Source organism: Anopheles gambiae, chromosome 2 (genome assembly GCF_943734735.2).
Source record: "Anopheles gambiae chromosome 2, idAnoGambNW_F1_1, whole genome shotgun sequence".
NCBI lineage: Eukaryota > Metazoa > Arthropoda > Insecta > Diptera > Culicidae > Anopheles > Anopheles gambiae.
Window position 1 is genome coordinate 96,343,848 of NC_064601.1, and position 18,535 is coordinate 96,362,382.

At 49.0% G+C, this 18,535-nt stretch overlaps 7 protein-coding genes and 1 long non-coding RNA gene across 10 annotated transcripts in view; 5 read left to right on the forward strand and 3 right to left on the reverse strand.

The window, feature by feature from the left end:
• Window positions 1-196: 196 nt before the first annotated feature.
• Window positions 197-5,869, reverse strand: LOC1276825 (uncharacterized). Its single transcript, XM_316217.4, has 5 exons — window positions 4,765-5,869; window positions 2,153-2,280; window positions 1,791-2,078; window positions 1,573-1,696; window positions 197-1,500 (listed from the first exon to the last, which is right to left on the reverse strand). Exons 1-5 carry the CDS (start codon window positions 4,805-4,807, stop codon window positions 1,355-1,357), a joined length of 729 nt encoding a protein of 242 aa, XP_316217.3. The 5' UTR covers window positions 4,808-5,869; the 3' UTR covers window positions 197-1,354.
• Window positions 1,946-2,395, forward strand: LOC133391015 (uncharacterized). Its single transcript, XR_009764499.1, has 2 exons — window positions 1,946-2,088; window positions 2,172-2,395. It is a non-coding gene; the product is annotated as an uncharacterized LOC133391015 (long non-coding RNA).
• Window positions 5,870-6,102: 233 nt separating the features above from the next.
• Window positions 6,103-7,409, forward strand: LOC1276826 (deubiquitinase OTUD6B). The gene has a single exon (XM_316218.5). The coding sequence runs from the start codon at window positions 6,393-6,395 to the stop codon at window positions 7,317-7,319; it is 927 nt and encodes a 308-aa protein (XP_316218.4). The 5' UTR covers window positions 6,103-6,392; the 3' UTR covers window positions 7,320-7,409.
• Window positions 7,410-7,858: 449 nt separating this feature from the next.
• Window positions 7,859-9,060, forward strand: LOC1276827 (protein SGT1 homolog). The gene is made up of 2 exons (XM_316219.5): window positions 7,859-8,482; window positions 8,589-9,060. Exons 1-2 carry the CDS (start codon window positions 7,877-7,879, stop codon window positions 8,772-8,774), a joined length of 792 nt encoding a protein of 263 aa, XP_316219.5. The 5' UTR covers window positions 7,859-7,876; the 3' UTR covers window positions 8,775-9,060.
• Window positions 8,897-10,358, reverse strand: LOC1276828 (deoxyribonuclease TATDN1). The gene is made up of 4 exons (XM_316220.5): window positions 10,103-10,358; window positions 9,862-10,041; window positions 9,174-9,771; window positions 8,897-9,077 (listed from the first exon to the last, which is right to left on the reverse strand). The coding sequence occupies exons 1-4, from the start codon at window positions 10,149-10,151 to the stop codon at window positions 8,966-8,968; spliced, it is 939 nt and encodes a 312-aa protein (XP_316220.5). The 5' UTR covers window positions 10,152-10,358; the 3' UTR covers window positions 8,897-8,965.
• A 64-nt stretch (window positions 10,359-10,422) lies between these two features.
• Window positions 10,423-11,507, forward strand: LOC1276829 (uncharacterized). Its single transcript, XM_316221.5, has 2 exons — window positions 10,423-10,822; window positions 10,895-11,507. The coding sequence occupies exons 1-2, from the start codon at window positions 10,677-10,679 to the stop codon at window positions 11,340-11,342; spliced, it is 594 nt and encodes a 197-aa protein (XP_316221.5). The 5' UTR covers window positions 10,423-10,676; the 3' UTR covers window positions 11,343-11,507.
• LOC5667191 (DNA repair protein RAD51 homolog 4) lies at window positions 11,413-12,960 on the reverse strand. The gene is made up of 2 exons (XM_061640562.1): window positions 12,894-12,960; window positions 11,413-12,830 (listed from the first exon to the last, which is right to left on the reverse strand). The coding sequence occupies exon 2, from the start codon at window positions 12,517-12,519 to the stop codon at window positions 11,530-11,532; it is 990 nt and encodes a 329-aa protein (XP_061496546.1). The 5' UTR covers window positions 12,520-12,830; window positions 12,894-12,960; the 3' UTR covers window positions 11,413-11,529.
• Window positions 12,961-13,257: 297 nt separating this feature from the next.
• The window catches only part of LOC1276831 (helicase domino), a 28,105-nt gene continuing 22,827 nt past the window's right edge, over window positions 13,258-18,535 (forward strand). The window contains exons 1-7 of one of the 3 annotated variants that reach the window (XM_061650115.1): window positions 13,276-13,654; window positions 14,897-15,006; window positions 15,095-15,211; window positions 15,248-16,149; window positions 16,483-16,654; window positions 16,789-17,020; window positions 17,929-18,030. In XM_061650115.1, the coding sequence (XP_061506099.1) occupies window positions 14,908-15,006; window positions 15,095-15,211; window positions 15,248-16,149; window positions 16,483-16,654; window positions 16,789-17,020; window positions 17,929-18,030 (1,624 nt within the window). In that variant the 5' untranslated portion in view covers window positions 13,276-13,654; window positions 14,897-14,907. Of the gene's footprint in view, window positions 13,655-14,896; window positions 15,007-15,094; window positions 16,150-16,482; window positions 16,655-16,788; window positions 17,021-17,928; window positions 18,031-18,535 lie in introns of all 3 variants that reach the window. The other 2 variants (XM_061650114.1, XM_061650116.1) reach the window with 2 other exon arrangements.

Sequence of the window (18,535 nt, forward strand, 5' to 3'; positions counted from 1 at the left end):
ATCGGTTCCAAAATCGGAATCGGTTACAGAGTCGAAACTAGTTCCAGAACCGAAATCGGACCCAGAATCGGATTCAGTTCCAGAATCGGTTTGGAATTGATAATCATTATCCCTCGGAATCGGTTCCAGAATCGAATATTTTCGAATGACCTCTCAACGGTATTTTTTTCTTTCGATTTATTGAAACAATTTTGCATTTTTTTTAATACAGCTCTTCGCAAAATGTTTATTAAAAAAAAAAGACTGTACGAATCCGAACAACGAGGCCGCAGAAAAACGGAATAATATGAATGAAAATGCAAGCCATATACATACAATGATGAAGGGTCAACAATGGAATGGGGCGGAAACAGCGTCCAGCAGCACATCGAGATGATTGGGAAAATAATTGACTTTTTGACTTAAACAATAAATATATCGATATGAGCGCACTTGGTGTTGGCATTGGTCTTCGCTTTACCCTTGACGTGTGACGCGTTAGCAGACGCATCGGATCGAATCGAATCTGCACACACATACGCTTGTGGAAGAGATCTATTCAAGTGTCACGGTGGTCACTGTCACGGTGGTGGCAGCTGCAAAAACAAAACATCGTTGCCCCACTCGACCCGAACACAGCTCGCCCGCTTTATCTGCGTCCCGCCCCTTCCGATAGTACTGCGTCGTCATACGCTGGGTGCGCTTGTGAGGTGGGAAACTACCGAAACACCTCCCCCCGTTTTCCTTCGAAACCCTAAACCCTAAGTCCCTCATAATAAGCTTAGAGGAAGTGTGTCGCGTATAGTTTGTTCTGCTCTAAATTCTTGCTGTAAATCCCACTCACATGCGTCTGAAACTGCGAAACGATAAGCTAGCAGCATGTCCCTCTCACTTCTTATCTCTTTCTCTCACAGACAGTTTATCTATCTTCTCGCAGAGCACGTGCTTTTGCTCCCCATTTTTTTATCACACATAATGTAGCGGGTTCAATGAAATGATTTGCTTCCAATTTCTCTAACAAACAGTTTTACAAAGCGAGTTCCAGTCATCGTCACCCACCGAGCCAGCAAACACAAACACCCTGGGGGACTCCCCTGCTTTCGTTTCTACTATGTCATCTAGGAGAGTTGGGTAGTGTTTCTCGCCTTTGTTCATGTGTCCTGGGTGTGTCGGAGTGAGTCTGTGTGTGTGTGTGTGTGTATGTATATATGTGTATATAAATATAAAAAGCTATCACAAATCTGTCTGAAATCCCCTTGTTCTTCACAGGCTCGCGCGGATCCGTGGGCGCGCGCGCGCGGGCGCACTTGTCTATGCGTCATGCCGGTGTGCCCGGTGTAGAGAAGCCGTGTTGTCGTCCAGAGGAGTAACCGTGTTAATAGCAGCACCAGCCGACCCGCTGCTCATCGCCGTGCGCTATGTGGTCCCGGCTCCAGGAAGGCGTCTCCAGCCTGCCCATACCGTCGCTTAATATACTGTCATTTTCCACCGGAATGCCCATCTGCACGACACCGTTTACTCCTGGAAAGTAAAAAAAATAGATTAGCTTTTGTGTGCGAAAGTAAGCAAGACGGAACGTTTGCGATGGCTTACTCGTTGAATATCCGGACAGTACGAGGGAATCGTTCGATTCGTACCGCTTCAGCGACGAGCAGACATCCTCGCCGGACAGTTTAATTAATCCTACCGCTATCGATATGAACACTTGCTCAATACCCTGTGCACAAGCCAAGGAAAAGAGAGAAAAAAGGGCATTAAAAAATCATTTCAAATGAATAGATACGCACACAAACACACAGAAAACGTAGTACCTGATCGTGTAAGGCGGACGTTTCGAAGTAGTTGCCCCCGATCGAGTTCGCGTACAGCATAGCCTCTTCCCGGGAGACGGCACGTTTCGCTTCCAGGTCGAGCTTGTTGCCGACGAGCGACAGTACCATCGGTTCCTGCACGTTCCGTTGCAGCTCCTGTACCCAGCCCTTGATTTCGTTGAACGAGTTGTACTGCGTGAGATCGAACACGAGCAGGGCGGCATTCGCGTTGCGATAGTACAGCGGGGCCATCGCTTTGAACCGCTCCTGGCCCGCCGTATCCCAAACCTGGCAAGTGGTAAGTTAAATTGTAAATAAAGTAATTGAAGTGTTGGTGTGTTTTTTTAAATTAAATTACATACCTGCATCTTTACTTTAAAGTCCTCCAGATTGACCTTGCAGGTGAAAAAGGACGCACCGATCGTGGGCGATATTTCCTTCGTGTACACGTTCGAGACATACCGCACCACCAGGCTCGTTTTGCCCACACCTGGACGGATGAGAAAGACGGAGAATAAAAGCATTAATATATAAAATGATCATAAAAGGTACATTTCCAATTAAATGTGCAATACACTCATGCAAACATTCAACATTCGGCGGCAACATAGCAATTGTGTTGTGTTTCCTTTCATTCCTTTCAGCCCAATTACATCTACAGAGACAATAATATTGATGAGATAATGAATTCCGAACGCAGCAGTGCTTCTGCATTCCCTATGACATGAGAGCCAGATTAGATTTGTCTTTATGATGCTTGTCGGTAATAATGTCATTCCCCCCAGGGATGATTTTGACGTGAATTTCGATATGAGCATGCCCTTGCGTTAGAAAATGTGGTGGTTTAAACTAGTGATGTGCCCTTTGAAGAACACCCACGGCTCCGATCCGACTCCGGCTATTGTTAATCCGACACTGACTCCGGCAAAATCTGAAGTACTAGTTCCGTCCGGAGTCGTCCAGAGTCGCCCGGAGTCGTCTGGATTCGTCTAGAGTCTTCTGGGGTCGTTCGGAGTCTTTTGAAGTCGTCCGGAGTCGTCTGGAGTCGTCTGAAGTCGTTCGGAGTCATTTGAAGTCGGAGTCGTCCTGAGTCATCCGGAGTCATCCGAAGTCGTCTGGACTCGTCTGGAGTCGTCCGGAGTCTTCTGGAGTCGTTCGGAATCTTTTGAAGTCGGAGTCATTCGGAGTTGGTCGGAGTCGTCAGGAGTCGTTCGGAGTCGTTTGAAATTGAAGTCGGCCTGAGTCATCCGGAGTTTTCCGAAGTCATCTGGAGTCGTCTGGAGTCGTCCGGAGTCTTCTGGAGTCGTTCGGAATCTTTTGAAGTCGGAGTCATTCGGAGTCGTTCGGAATCATCTGGAGTCGTTCGGAGTCGTTTGAAATCGGAGTCGGCCTGAGTCATCCGGCGTCATCCGAAGTCGTCTGGAGTCGTTCGGAGTCGTCCGGAGGTGTCTAGAGTCGTTCGGAGTCGTTTGAAGCCGGAGTCGTATGGAGTCATCCGGAGTCGTCTAGAGTCATCCGGAGTCGTCTAAAGTCGTCCGGAGTCGTCCGGAGTCGTCCAGAGTCATTGAGAGTTGGCCGGAGTTGTTTGGAGTCGGAGTCGTCCGGAGCCGGCCGTAGTCGACCGGAGTCGGAGTCATTCAGAATCGTCCAGAGTCGATCGGAGTCGACCGGCATCGGAGTCGGACGGAGTAAATAGGAGCCGTCCAGTGCAATAAACTTGTGATCAGCGATTTCATTTCGTTGTGTTTTTGTGTGTTTCACTTTGCGCGTGCACTTCGTATACAGGCCTTTGTTTCGAAAGCCGACTCCAAACGACTCCGGATGACTCCGACTCCCAACGACTCCAACCGATTTCGGATGACTCCAGGCGATTCCGGACGATTCCAAACGACTCCAAACGGATAAAGCTGAGCGGACCTACATTCCGGAATCTCTTCCGAAACTATCGGAGTCGAATCGGAATCGACTCTGGAATTTTGCCAACATTACCCATCACTAGTTTAAACGCGGATCAATTTCGCAAACTCGGTTACATGTTGCCAAAGTGTTAATTTCATACGTCTCTCTCTCTCTCTCCTTCACACGAGTTAAGATAAGAAATGCGGAGTCTAACTAAAGGGAACACCCTGGAAACCGTGCGCTGAAAGCCGATATGCTTTCGGATACGGGAGCAATGGCAGCAGCAAGCAAACAAAAATGCAAGAGGAATGAAGTAAAGGGAAAAGCGTTTCTGCGAGCCGCTTTCTGCACTGATAAGCACGGTCACGGGTACTGGCTGGAAGGTGTGCGCGACCGACACACAGAGACTGGGCGAATAACAAAAATCCGATACTTAATCCACGGGCGAACTCGGTTGCGGGCAGGTGGGTTAAGGGGAGAGAAAAAAACTTAATTTGCAGTAAGTAAAGCCGCAACCACCACTCCCCGTATGGAGCGAGATATCGTGGCAGGTGGATATGAGAAAGAGGGGCTTGTTGAAATGGGGAAAAAAACTCCACCAGAAAGTGTAGACGCGGAGCGGGTTAGAAAATCCGGAACGCGAAGAAAGATGGAGAAGAAACAAAATGTACGAGAAAAGGCAAGGCGGTTAATGCTGCTGATGATGGTGGCCACGCTAGCGGCGCTTATCTTTCATCCCCAGGTCAGATAGATAAGAAGATGTATCGTGTATCGCGTGTCTTTTTTCTTTCTTTTGTTGTTATGGAAGAATCTAGTGTGCCATGAAAGCGAAAGCTACTGCTGTACAAACAGCGATTTGATGATGGACCGTCGTCGCGGTCGTCGTCAACCGACGTTTGGTGCTGGATCGTACGCAGCAGCTGCTGCTGCTTCAAAAGCAGGGGAAGTAGAATGAAAGCCACGCGTCTCAAGGTGAAGGTCAACCCCTCCCACCCAGGGGCCTTCCTCGCTCTGTGTGTGTGTGTCAGTCTGTCCGTTTTGTGGTTCCAAAAGTCCTCCCCCATTTTCCTCTCACCTTGCGATCCAAGTACGACAATTTTTGCTTCGATCGCTTTCATGCTGGTGAACTTGTGTGGATGGATGTCCTCTCCGAAAATCGCCCGTGTGTGTGTGTCTTCTCCGCCGGTCCACACACTCTTATGGGTTGCCCCCTCTGTTACAGTTACACGGGAGGGTAGATAATTCAATTACGCTTCGACCAAATCGCCACCTCCTTGCTTTGGGCACCCACCGGATTAGTGGCGAGAAAGGCTAAGGAACTGACTGGGGAGTCTTTTCTTCACTCTCTCTCTCTCTCTCTTTCCCTGTCTTCACTGCCTGCCTTAAGAAAGCACCAGTCACTGGGGGTGGGGGAGTTGCGGGAGTTATTGGGAGTGAATGTGAGGTGCCTTTCCCAGCATCCACGTTAGTTACATCGAAGCACGTCACGACGAGCACGAGCACGACAACCGTACACACAAGGCGTTACGTTCCGCGGTACACAACCATGCCAACACGAACCCGTCGTTACACGGTGGAGCTCCCTCGCCTCTCCGCTGCTGCTTCGACCGTTTCCACCACCTGCCAATGCCGTCAATTCGCAGTTCGGTTGCTCCGTTCGGTGCGCTGTTGCTGCCAATGCCTGCCAACCGACGGCACCTTTCACTCATAGCGCACGGGGGCCAGCATGCGTACGGAAAACTTGTGCCAAACGGGGGTGTGGAAGGGTAGCGACAGCGAACAGCAACCAAAGAAAACTTCGAGAACTAGAAACTCCGCTGCGCAACAGGAACACAAAACACACGGAGCTTCACAAACATGCACATCCGGAGGGGGGGCCGCCGCGAGCGGAGTTTTTGGAGAAGGTTATCAAACTGGGTACACAAAAATCACGCTTGAATTTTCACGCAGGCACACGAAAAACTGTTTTTTTCTTTTCACGGTTTTCCCGTAATCACTTCGTTTCTTTTTCTTTTGGTCCGTTTTCACACAACCATGGGGTGCGGGGGAGGAGTCACAGACACGCACGTTCCGCTTTCCTTCTGCTGCGAGCCAGCCAGTCGTCTTCTTGTGTGTGGAAAATCCTTCCTTCTCCGTGTTGACAATAGCACTCTCGTTTCTTCGTGGGTCAGCGTTTTTTGTAAACAAAGGAGCGAGCGAGCGAGAATGGAGTTTGACAGATAAACGGCCAGTTGAACGGATGGAATGAAGGATTCAAAAAAACAACGTTAGTTTTCGAGCTTGTTTTTAAAGTTTGATTTTTTTTCAAACGAACAGCTGTTAAATTTCATTCTTTTATTTTCTTTTTCAGTTTCCAAATACAAATTATCCATGTTCTCTTCTCGGAAGCATTTCTTATCGTTTTTCTGTCAAACCTTTCAATCAACATGCCTGTCATCACGCAGCGAAAGTCTTCACTGCCCCGTTTCTGTGTGCAACAAAACATTTCCTTTTTCGACAGTATTATTGCTGATAAAGAAAGCTTTGTAAAGTGATTGAAACCGGGCTTTCCCTCCCCTGTTCGGTGCCATGTTCCTTTGCAGCAGTATTAGTTGAACGGAGAATCAGGTTATCCTACAGAATCATCATACAATCCGTACCACTTACAGCCGAAAACACAAACCCATCTTCCGGCACAGCGATCAGCATCAGAACTGCCCCGCAATGAGCGATCCACAACTGCCAGAACCGGAAACCGACCGGGAGGAGGTGATGGCCCGCCACCGCAAGGAGAAGAAGGAGCTACAGTGCAAAATACAATCGATGAAGAAGCTGAAGGTGGACAAAAAAAGGAAGAAAGAAATCCAGGAAGAGATTGCGAACCTCGAGCAGGAGATAGAGCAGCGGCACGCGGAAGAGCTGAACCGGCTGAATCTTACCGACGCACCGGAACAACCAGCGGCCCAAGAACTCCCACCATCCACACCGGCCACTAACGGCGAGGAAGCAAACGAAGAATCTAACCCGGAAAAGCCGGAAAAGCCGGAAACGCGACTCTCAAAGGCACAGCGCCGCAGGGACAAGAAAGCGCAGGACAATCGGGAGCGCGAGGAACAGATCAAGCAGGAGTCGGCACTGCTGCAGAAAAGCTCCCCCCGGGTGCTGGAGGACAATCGCATCAATGGGCTGCTGCTGAAGCGGGGCATGCTGTCCCACGCCGTGCCGGCCGACGGTGACTGTCTCTACACGGCCATCAACCACCAGCTGGTGCAGCGGGGCATCGGTTCGTACAGTGTGCCCGAGCTGCGCCGGATGACCGCGGACTATATCGAGGCAAACCGGGACACGCTGATCTGCTACATGAGCCATCCGGATACGGGCGAGATGCTGAGCGAGCCCGAGTTCGACAAGTACTGCAAGCAGGTGCGGTCGACCAAGGCGTGGGGCGGTGAGATTGAGATCAAGGCGCTGGCGAGCAGTCTGCGGTGCCCGATCGAGGTCATACAGGCCGAGGGACCGTCGACGGTGCACGGGGAGGGCGAAAGTGCGGATCGGAAGCTGGTGCTGACGTACCATCGGTTTATGTACCGGCTGGGGGAGCATTACAACTCGACTAAACCGATCCCGGTGCAGGACGGGGAAGGGGAATAAGGATTTATTGCTTCAAATTACACACGAAACACTATTGTACGTCGAAGGAACTAATTAAATGTTAAGCACAATGTAGATGGCCGATTGTAAGAAGAGCGTTGTTAATTGTTTTTGGCCTCAAAATTCTAAAATTTCAAGTATTCTCCAATATTGACTTCCACAGTCGGATCAGTTTCACAGGAAAACGGTTTTGTCGCATCAGCGTGAACAGATCGTTCCGATGTACGGCATCATAATTATTAAGTCCCATTCTTTAGTCTGTTATTGAAAAATGGAAATCAAAGTACATTTTCTCGAGAAAAACGCGAATTTTTCATTTATGTTAAACGAAAACTTTTCCAAAAACACCAACAGATATTTAAATATTTCTGGAAGGTTTTGATTTTTTGGATGAAACAAACCCATGCAGCAAATGTAGCATGCCTTCTCGCTCTAGCACGATTCGTTGTATGTCGGGTAGAGCGAGCAAGCATGCTCTGCCAGAGAAACTTATCGTTTTTACGTCATCCCTCTCACACGGAGTTTTACGCACGCACACACACACACACACCAACACAATGCGCTCCTCGGGAACTGTCAGTTGTGAGGAGGAGGAAGAAAAAACAGTTTCTAGAAAATACAAAACATCTCGCAGTCGTCGCAGTTCCGAGAAGCAGCTGTTTGCTCAAAATCCGTACCCGCAAGAGTTACTGCGTTGTGAGACAATTAGCTTTTATCGTTCGCTTTACAATAAGTGTCGCCATTTTTGTGTGGTGTGTGTGTTGTGTGAAAAGAAACACGAAACCCCACAGCAGCACACAGTGATGGCAAAGGTGAAATACGACTGGTACCAAACAGAAACGGCCGTCACGGTGACGATTCTGCTGAAAAATGCGGCCGACAAGAACTACTCCGTCCAGCTGGAGCAAAACACGCTCACGCTACGGGCGGACGATACCGAACCGCTCGTCCTGACGCTCTGGAACCCGATCAACACGGAGCAGAGCACGCACAAAGCCACCCCGAGCAAGGTGGAGGTGAAGCTGGCGAAGCTGATCGGCCAGCGGTGGGAAGCGCTGGAACGGAAGGCACCGGAGCAATCGGCGGCGGCTGGCAGTGCGGCCGCGGCCAAGAAGAAGCACGATTGGGACAAAATCACGAAAGAAATCGAAAAGGACGATGAGGTAAGTGGTTGTTGTTCCGCGTTGCACGACGGCTTCCTTGTTTACGTCTCGCTGGTTGCTTTGTTCTAACCGATGCTGTTTTGTTTGGCAAATGGGCTAATTTTAGACAAAGGACGACGTGAGCGACCTGTTCAAGAAGATCTACGCCGACGCTAGCGAGGACACGCGGAAGGCGATGATGAAGTCGTACTACGAGTCGGGCGGCACCGTGCTCAGCACCAACTGGGCGGAGGTCGGTGCCAAACAGGTCGAAGTGAAGCCTCCGGATGGATGCGAATACAAAAAGTGGTAGAGCGGTGGCGCACCTCCCACCCCTCCAAAAGGAAAATCTCTCACCCTCATCGCCGCACTGTGTAAACAACGCGTGTGCTGTTTAAAAATCGTTTCTTTCATCCATTTTGGGCGTGAGTAATATATCGTTCATCTCGATTTATTTATTTGCCAATCACACTTCCGACGGGGGAATCAGCATGATCGTGAAGTTCAGTCAGTACCCTTCGATGGGAAGAACATTTCTGCCGTGTTTTTGTAGTACTGATCGGCCAGCTCGGCCGCCGGCTTTCCCTTAATGCCCGCAAGCACTTCCAGCACTTGGCTAAAGAAATAAACAAACAAAAAAAAACGAATTGAATTCAAAACCGGGCACGACGCCCAGCTTTCCTGCAGAAAGAAAGCCTCCCTCCCTCCTCACCTGATCATGACCGGTTCGCATCGTCCCGCGATCAGTGAACCGGCTTCCCACTTTTCCTTCTTCTTCACCGTAAGATATTTACTGCGCACGTACTTCGAGCCGGCATGGGACGGCCGTATCTCGCACCACGGGCTGTCCGTTTCGAGCATGATCGATTCGTCCGGAATTTTGGCCGCCACGGACAGATTTTCCTCCGTCTTCAGCGAACAACCGTTAATGCCGATTGCGTACCCGTCCGCTATAAGCGCTTCCGCCACCTCGAGCGAACCGTCGAACGTGTGCACCACACCACGCCGGGGCAGCTTGTCCCGGTTTCGCCGCAGTATGGCGGCAAAGTCGTCGTGCGCGTTGCGGCAGTGCAGGAACAGCGGGAGATCGTACCGGGCGGCCAGCTCGAGCTGCTTCTCGAAGTACTGCTGCTGGATCGCTTTGTCGCAGAACTGCAGCCGGTCGTAATCGAGGCCACACTCGCCGATCGCTACCACCTTCTCCCGGTGCTGCTCGATCTGCTGGCAGAGCGAGGCGAAATAACCTTCCGGATCCGGCAGAAACTCACCGCACCGTGTCGGATGGCAGCCGACCGTGGCGTACAGTCTTTCTTTGAGGTATCGGGTGGGAAGAAAATGGATGTTAGGTTGTTAGGGACGTGTTTTTGAGCAAAAGAATTGAATGGCAATTCCAACCCTACCATCGTTCTTCACTATCTCAAACGTTGGCGCACAGTCGGCAAGCGTCCCGACCGTGATGATGATTTTGTCCAACCCACCGGTCCAGCTGCGCTCTAGCACATGCGGCAGATCGGGTTCGTGTTTGGCCGATCCGTTGTAGATTCCTTGGTACATCGGATCGGTTAAGTTGGCGCCAATGTCTGAAATGATGGACATTAGTGTAGTTAATGGTTTTTTAAATGTACATTTGTATTTTCCTACCGATAAACTTCATGATTTTGCTTATATTTGTGGCCAGCAGTCGTTTCATGCGAGGAAGTATTTCGTGTTTTTGTTTTTCCCCTCGATCATCTGCTCGTTGTCACGGTTGGCACAGTGGAAGAAAACTTGTGTATGATGAGGTTAAAACAAATTATTATCGTTAAAATTGCATTATGTACTTCATTTATTGTTTTCTGCATAATTTCGTCAGCCAATTGATTAATTTTAGAACTGAATTTGCTATTTTTTACATAAAAGTTTACAAAATAACGTCCCAAAGCGAGACGGTGTTATCAAAACCGTTACCAAAACGATAAGTAACGGCGTTACGAAGTTCGAACCCGTAACGCTCAACTGTCACCGAGCTGTAGGAGGGAAAGAAAGAAAAAAAAACATCAACAAAACACAACCAAGATTGTTTGTAATTAAAAGCAACGAAATAAAACACAAAAATCGTAATAAAAAGAAACCACAACAGCCGGACGACGGACGCTGCGCTTACGTAAAGGCAAACGAACGCGCCTTTTAGCGGGACAGAAAATACACTCTTCCTGCAAATGAGCTTGCACGCGACATGTTCTCGCTGGTAGCAGATTATGGCGATAGTGAGGAATCGTCCGCATCGTCCGACTCTTCGTCCTCCTCGGACGACGGTGGCGGAAAGAAGGAATCAAATCAGCCACAGCCTGACGAAACCATTCAAAAGCAGTCTAGTGATTTGTGAGACAAAAAGAAGCGCTCAATTCCATTGACCCATTGGTCCCTAAACTCTCAACCTTCTCGAATTCACAGAAATGGTGACCAATCCAGCCCACTTCCCAGTGCCAGCGCCCTGTTCCAGTCCGGCACGGCTCGCATCCTCCCTGGGAGCGTGTTTAGCAACCCGTTCCGGGAGGCGGAAGAGGCCAAGCTGGCCAGCCTCGAGCGCCACGTCAAGATGGTCGATCCGGAGGCGAATGCGGCCGAGCAGAAGCGGAAGGTGTGCTGGAGCTACAAGAAGGGCCGGTGCCGATTCGGCAGCAAGTGTAACTTTGCGCACGATTCCGATTTGATACTGCGCAAGGAGCAGGCGGAAGAAGTTGCGCAGGATGGTGCACCGTCGGACGAGGTGCCGGTGGTGATGGTGAGGAAGCCGAATCCACCGGACCGGAAGAAACGGCCCGGGCTGAGCCGGGAGCTGGTGCCACCGAAGAAGGTGCTGAAGATGTACCACAAGGAAAAATACGGGATGCTTAAGTAGGAGGACGTTGTGCGGAGTAAAGCTCCCCCATTTGCGCGCGTTTTGTTTTAATGATTTACGTTTTACACGCTTTTGTAAGATATATTGTAGCGTCCCCGAAGGCGGGGGAGCGAATTTTATTTACAGTCGAGCTAGAAATATACCCTCTTTTTATGTTCTATCGCACTCCGGCCTCCTGTTTCGGCCACTACCGAACGCCCGTCTCAGTCATCCGAACGATCACCCGCTCGCCCGATCGTAGATAGTTGCTCTTCCACACCTGCACCGTGTGGTAGCGTGTGGACGATCCGGGATGGTGCTCGTGTCGCTCGAGAAGTAGCCTCGTACCGGGCGCACTTTCCCAGTACCGTCCCAGGGCAGAATAGTTACCGTTTGGGCACAGTTTTCGCTTGCCCTCCGTCATTCCTTCCACCACGCGGACGGTCAGGTTAATCAACACTACTGCGACGGCCCGTTGCGCGGCCAGTTTGCGCAGCGAGCAGATTAGCTTCGTCAGCAAGCCCAACGGTTCTACGGAGCTTTGCGCATCCTGGTACAGGTACCACAGCGAGGGCAGGGAATCGATGATGAGCAGCTTTAGATTCGTCCCCTCATCGACATACCTTCCCGACGCAAGCTCTTCCACCGTCTGGACGAGAAGGTCGGGTGAAAATATACGCTCCACCCTTACACGTGCCATTGCGTGGCCCAGTTCCTGCTCGGACAGTTTGCAATCGTCGCTGTCCAGGATTTGCTGTATCTTTCTGCCGGAAAAGTCACACTTGGTGTCGATGAAGTAGGCCATGCTGCCCGGTTGCTTGACAACGTTCGACGCCATCGTCAGGGAGAGTAACGTTTTGCCCGTGCCGGATTCACCGCACAGCTCGTAAATGTGGCCGGGAAGCAGTCCTCCGCCCTGCAGCAGCGCATCCAGCGATGGAACTCCCGTGCTGAGTGGGCTGGGGGCTGGCTGCCACGGGTACGATTGAGCGTTTTGGCACCGACCGGCAAACTGGTCGATCAGATGATTCTTCACCAGCACGATGCTTTCGGCGGGAAGGTTGGTGATCTTGAGCAGCTGTTCCGCTTCCACCTTCACGAAGCTGTACACCGTGGTGAGACGATTCTTTTGCAGCTTTTTGATCACATACTCGGTTAGCAACGGGTGCAGATCGGCGGTTAACTGTGTGGCGGCCATGAAGGTTGCATGGAATGTTGTTGAAGGTGGATTGGTGGTGCTTTGGGAATTTTTGTTCGATGCTTTGTGTGGGACTGGCAGTGGGACGAAATATGGAGCAAAACAAAACAGAAAACCAAACACAACTAAACATGTGTCAAGATCACACGATTCAAGTCTAGATCAAAGAGATTCGATGGCGGTTAATTCGCTTTAATATTAAAGATCTGGCTTGAAAGCTTTTATTTGAAAAAAAAAAAAATTGTTTTTTCCCAGTTGAAGGTCATTTTGTTGACGATGCCATCGTGGTCGGTTTCAAGTGAATACATTTGCTATTTTAATGAGTGGAATAAAAATAGTTACTTTTAAATAATAAAAACATATTCCTTACTTACATTTTACGAAATAGTTGAAGGAGAAACGAATTGAAAAGGGCAAACTATAAAAGTGGCTGATTTTATCAATTTTCCCGGGTTTTCAAACGTCATTTTTGAAATGGCGGATGTGGATGGGATGTAGCTCTTCTCGGATCGGAACGAATCTTGAGGACAAAGGATTATTTTAATAGATTATCTTTGTTTATTCCTATTCAAAAACATACTGTTTTATGGAAATTAATATTTATTATTAATAATCTGGTTTTATTTCCTGTGTTTGTCTAATTTTTCATCTACAATCATTGCCACAAACTCCACCAAGATTTGAACCCGCCGCGCTAAACGCACCCAACTGACAGGAGCGATACGTTCCGGCTGGTGAAGCGCACCTCGGCCCATCGCCACCATTTCCGGGGGCAGCGCAAGGCAGCAGCAGCAGCAGCAAGCAGCAGCAGCAGCAGGAGAAAAGAACGAAGCATTCATTTTGCTGCCGTCGCGTTAGTTTCGCACATTGTGCTGGGCAGAGAGACGCGTGTGTGTGTGCGTGCGTGCGTTCTCGTTCGTGTGCAAAGAAAATTAGTTTCTGCGGGCAGCCCTTCCCCGACGCAGGAAACAAAGAAAAGTGCGAACATTCGGTTTGGTTGGTCGGTGGTCCCAGGCGGAATTGAATGCGAATGCGGGCGGAAAGCGTAAAAGTGCGTCGTTGTTGGCTGGTGCAGCCACTAGCATGAGTGTGTGCACCCTCTTCCGCTCGGGATCGAAATTGCCTTGCAGTTGAGGTACGGAAGCAGCGCCGTTTTTTCTTCTTTCTTTGCTTATATGCACAGACACATACACACATCTACACGGGCGGGCGCCGCGGCGGACTCGCCCGAATGTACAGACGAGATTGCGCTGCGCCGAAAAGCAAGATGGCTGCCGCTGGGGTTTTGTGTGCTTTCTGCCAGGCTCGCGCACAGCGCGTTGCTTTAATGGCGTGTGCAGGGAGAAAATGAATTTTCTGGTGCGTTGTGCTTGGGTGTGTGAGAAATGGTGGAATTGAATTCACGATTAGTTTTTTTCCCCCTCTTTCGGTCACTGAAATATGGTTTTGTAAGGCGCCGCAAGGTGGTAGTATGGGCGGGAGAGTAGGGCGGTAGGCCGGTGAATGTATGGCATCTGTTCCTTTTTTCGGTTCGTTTTTTTCCGCGTGCGAATTAGTACGACAAATGCTGTGATGAAGCGGAAGCAAAGGTGGAACAAATTTCAAAGTGTGCTCTCGTACGTGGCTTTTAGTCTCGTCTCTTGCGCGCGTGCATATAGAACGGGAAGAGCATCTTGTGTGTCATTGTGTGTGTGTGTCACATCCGCCATTCCGGAAGGCAGATTACAGAGCAAAAGCAAACTGCCAGTACCGCCCGGAATGGCTTTGACCGTTCCTTTCTGTATGCGCTCCCGATCGTCCGCGGGTTTTTTTTCCCCTTGCTCGCTCTCCTCAGCATACGGCGGCCGGAAGATGAGCGAGAGAGAAAATGTGGCGCGTTTCACAGTTTGACAGCTGCGCTCATACACACACTCACACACACCGCGCCTAGCGGCTTTTCGGCTGTGGCGTTGTGTTCCGAGCGGCTGCTTCGTCCGGCCGCATTATGATTTGTTTACAGAGGAATAAGGCTAGGCTTCGGCCAACTACGATGGTAGCGTGCGGCTTATTTTATTTAATGAATTTATTCCCAAGCTTGCAAGCAAAATTATTGAAAGCACAACCCAAGCGGCGGACAGGCGGCACGAGGAGGAGAAGGAAACACGTTAGGGTTCTTACCATGATGTTAAATTTTACTTACTTTTGTAATGAACGGCCCGTTGTTCTATTCTGGAAGAGCGGAATCTGTTAACAAGATTACAATCGAGGCATTTGTCTGATTTTTATGAACCTAACGGAAACAATTATTGTGAACTATTTTATTTAACTTATCTTCAAATGTTCTAATTGTATTCTTTCTCACTCTTTGTCTATTGCCCGGCGACACACACGCACACAGATGTATAAAAAATGAATGAAGGCGATACGGCGGGAGGGCAACGTGGTCGAAACCAGGCCCTTCCTGCTGGAATTGATCGAAACACATCAACTGCAACTAACACTGTCCAGGTAAGTGAGCGGCGTGTGTGGACAATAATGTTCGTTCTATTTCATGTTCGTGTTGTTTGATTGTATTTTTCTTTTTCATCCCCAACAGTTACCTACTGGCACGCTCGATTCCATTACACCAATGTCGCGCTCGTTAAATGAAGACCAACAACAGCAACTGGAACAGTCTCAGCAACAGCAGCAGCAGCAGCAGCCGCAACACCACCAGCAGCAGCAACAGCAGCAGCAACAGCAGCAGCAACAGCAGCAGCAGCAGCAGCAGCAGCAGGGTCAGCAAATGCAGCCTGCCGGCACACCGACGTCGTCGTCATCGTCATTGTCGTCACCTCACAAAAGCTTACCACAGCAGCAGCAGCAGCAGCAACCGTCTCCCAGCAGTAACGCTGCTGGCGGCAACGTAACGGTCGCAACCGATGCATCTAGTGTGCCGCTGTCGTCATCGGCACCGTCTCATCATACCCTCCAGCAGCAGCAACAAAACGTCGCCAACAGTGCGAGCAGCAGCAGCAGCAGCAGTAGTGGTGGTGGTACCAGCAGTGGCAGTGTTGAGGCTAATAATGCTAACATTACCAGTACGCCGGGTGGTGAACGAACAGGAAGTGGTCTCTCGGAAAGTGAAGGCGGAGGACGGGGAGGACGGGGAGGCGGATCCATCGCGAGCGGCGGCGTGGTGGAGGGCGGTCTAGTGCCAGCGAGTGGTGCAAGTGGTGGCGGTGGTAGTACAAGTGAAACCCCCGGCAGTGAGGAAAGTACGTTCGGTGTCGTGGTGGGCGAGAAAAGAGCAATAGAGGATAGTACGGGTAGTGTAACGGACGTGGCGGGCGGTGGTGGTGGTGGTGCTAGTGAGGAAGGAGGAATCGTTGGTGCGAGTGGTGCGGTTGGGAAATTGTACACCAAAACAAACACTACTGCGTCAACGTCATCATCATCGTCATCGTCGTCCTTTTCGCCGGTGGTTGCTGGTGGAATTGCTGTCGGAGGGCAGGCGGCCGGAGGAACTGTTTCCGCTGCCGTCGCTGTTGCTGCTGCTTCTGTGTCGAACAAGCGCATCAAGCTAGAAACGGAACCGGAACATGATATCAGCGCGCTCAAGAAACTGATTCTAGAGCACAAGTATATGCGATTACGAAGTATCAAAGAGAGGTAAGTTTGTGCGATTGGTTACACATTTGATAGCACAACTTCTAATATTCACTTTAAAAAGGAATAGATTTTGTCGAATTCGTTACATTTGTCACATTTAAATTTCGATGTACGCCAAATCTTTTAGTTCAAAAGAACAGTGTAAAATCAGAGAGCTCCTCTTGTAGTGAATGTTAAACCCCCCCCCCCCCCCCACACACACACACACACACACACACACACACATACATATTCCTCTGTTTGTGTATCAGTGGAATTGAGTTGGAATTTCATCACATGTCGTCATGCTTACCTTATTGTGCCCTCCCCCTTGCGTGCTGTCGTTTTTCGCAGATACAATGAGCATGTAGCGGAACTGTTCTTTCTTCAAACCGGTGGCAATATGATGGAATATCCCGTATGGAGAAAGAAGCCACCAACGCCCGCGTTCACCAGCTTCGTTCGCTCGTACAAGCTGGAACCGTTGTCTAGCAATCTGGAAGAGGCCGGCGAAGCGCTAAAGCAGGTTAGTACACACACAATTGCGTTTTTGAATGCTGTTTTTAACCGCCCAACTAGTACAGGGCGAACGAAGAGACCCATCGGATCAGATGAATAATGGTGTTTTTTTTTTCGTGCCTTTCTTTTCAACTTTTACAGCAGTCAACCCGTGCGCTGAGCGGATTTTCTACCACGCCCGGAAGCACCAATCTTGGCAGCGTCGTGACACCGGTGGTGGTGAGCGGCAATGGTAGTAGTAGCAGCAGTGGTGGGGATGATACCTTAACCGGGCTGCCACAGGGAGCGGAAATCAAAATACCCGGTGTCGGTGCCACGCCGGTAGCCGTCTCGACCACACTTCCTGCCGCTGTCGCTCAGCTCAGCCAGCAAGGTAACATCATATTCGTGCTGTATTTTTGTGTACCTCAATTTTGATAAGACGTCTGTTGGTCGCGTCTCTAAGAATCAATTTCGTATCATGAGAGTTACAGAGAGGAAGGAATTATTCTTTACTCACAAAACATCATTCCGAGACATTGATGAGGGACATTGAAGCTTCCCGGTTACGTTCCTAGTTTAAAAATAGACCATACATGCAGTACTTTTTAGCTGCCTACATAATCCTTCTTTGAATTTCTCCACCTACCTACTAGTGCAGCGGACAGGCGAAAGAGAAAACACGTCAGGTTCTTATTCTGATGTTACATTTTACTTACTTTTGTAATGAACGGCCCGTTGTTCTATTCTGGAAGAGCGGAATCTGTTAACAAGATTACAATCGAGGCATTTGTCTGATATTTGAACCTAACGTAAGCAAAATCTCTTTCAACTGTTCCCATTCCGAGATATCTAGAGAGGGATTTGGAAGCTTCTTGCGGGGTTTACATGCCTAGTTCAAAAATAGATTCTATATACAGTAGCTTCCCGATGCCCCTACACAAAGCCCTTCTTTGCAATTCTTCACCACGTTCAGGAATTTCTTCCCTTAATCTCGGCGGATTTTCAATGAAATGACGTTAATTTTCGGAATTCAATATTGTGTGTTCCATTCCTTATCGTAAAATTGATTACATTTTTACCCTAACACTAACCTACAGCAAATCAAACTTATTTAGTATTTTATGTGTCCCGTTCTTCTCTTGTTCCCGTTTTCTCATCAACACGCTCTCTTTCAATTTGATCCCTGCCTGTTTTCCCCCAATTTGCCACACACTGCTCAATCGTTCTTTGAAACACACCACCACCACGGTAATGTCCCTTCCCACTGTAATGCTCCTGGGCGCGGAAACCTCTGTGTAGGACATGTGCCCGGTAGACCGCAGGGTGGTCGCCATGGGATGGTGTTTGGGCAAATTAGCGTACCATCCACACTAGGAACCTCTCCGCCACTGCTGGTGCCAGGTAGAGCGCACCCTTGTTTTATCTACTTTGTTTTTTTTTACATTGATTACATTGTTACAATAGCTGTGTTATGCATATGATATTTTAAAATATTTACGTTTGTTTTTACTTTTTTTAGAGCTTAGTTTTGGCATTTTGTTATGTTTTTATGTTCATTGTTTGAATATGATGTAACCTTTTGCCGAATGGTTTTAACATTTTGGCCAGATGTTGTGTTGGCCGCTATAGGGCATGCTGATTATTAACTCATGGCCTTTACTAAAGCATATTCAATTGTTGCTTTCTCTTGGTTATCAGTTGCTAAATGTTTTTTTTTCTTCAATTTTTTGATTCGCCTTTAATGTTCCGTAGTATGTTACACTTTACGTTCGGAAACGCATGCATATTTATGTTTTCAAACCGTTCGGGAAAAAATAAATCCCAATCAAATTGAATGTCTTTTCAATTTTATGGCACTATCGGTAGCTTTTAGTACTAGAAACGTCGATGTGTTTTACTTCAAGCT

What these genes read in the sequence shown, in the direction of transcription:
- LOC1276826 (XM_316218.5), top strand. Translation starts at nt 6,393, where the DNA reads ATGAGCGATCCACAACTGCCAGAACCGGAAACCGACCGGGAGGAGGTG.
- LOC1276829 (XM_316221.5), top strand. Translation starts at nt 10,677, where the DNA reads ATGTTCTCGCTGGTAGCAGATTATGGCGATAGTGAGGAATCGTCCGCA. An exon ending in CAAAAGCAGTCTAGTGATTT is followed by an intron (nt 10,823 to 10,894) that starts GTGAGACAAAAA and finishes TCGAATTCACAG; the next exon opens with AAATGGTGACCAATCCAGCC.
- LOC1276827 (XM_316219.5), top strand. Translation starts at nt 7,877, where the DNA reads ATGCGCTCCTCGGGAACTGTCAGTTGTGAGGAGGAGGAAGAAAAAACA. An exon ending in AAATCGAAAAGGACGATGAG is followed by an intron (nt 8,483 to 8,588) that starts GTAAGTGGTTGT and finishes GGCTAATTTTAG; the next exon opens with ACAAAGGACGACGTGAGCGA.
- LOC1276825 (XM_316217.4), bottom strand. Translation starts at nt 4,807, where the DNA reads ATGAAAGCGATCGAAGCAAAAATTGTCGTACTTGGATCGCAAG. An exon ending in ACTTTAAAGTAAAGATGCAG is followed by an intron (nt 2,079 to 2,152) that starts GTATGTAATTTA and finishes ACCACTTGCCAG; the next exon opens with GTTTGGGATACGGCGGGCCA. An exon ending in ACTGTCCGGATATTCAACGA is followed by an intron (nt 1,501 to 1,572) that starts GTAAGCCATCGC and finishes TTTACTTTCCAG; the next exon opens with GAGTAAACGGTGTCGTGCAG.
- LOC5667191 (XM_061640562.1), bottom strand. Translation starts at nt 12,519, where the DNA reads ATGGCCGCCACACAGTTAACCGCCGATCTGCACCCGTTGCTAACCGAG.
- LOC1276828 (XM_316220.5), bottom strand. Translation starts at nt 10,151, where the DNA reads ATGAAACGACTGCTGGCCACAAATATAAGCAAAATCATGAAGTTTATC. An exon ending in CAAAATCATGAAGTTTATCG is followed by an intron (nt 10,042 to 10,102) that starts GTAGGAAAATAC and finishes CCATCATTTCAG; the next exon opens with ACATTGGCGCCAACTTAACC. An exon ending in TGCGAACCGGTCATGATCAG is followed by an intron (nt 9,078 to 9,173) that starts GTGAGGAGGGAG and finishes TTATTTCTTTAG; the next exon opens with CCAAGTGCTGGAAGTGCTTG.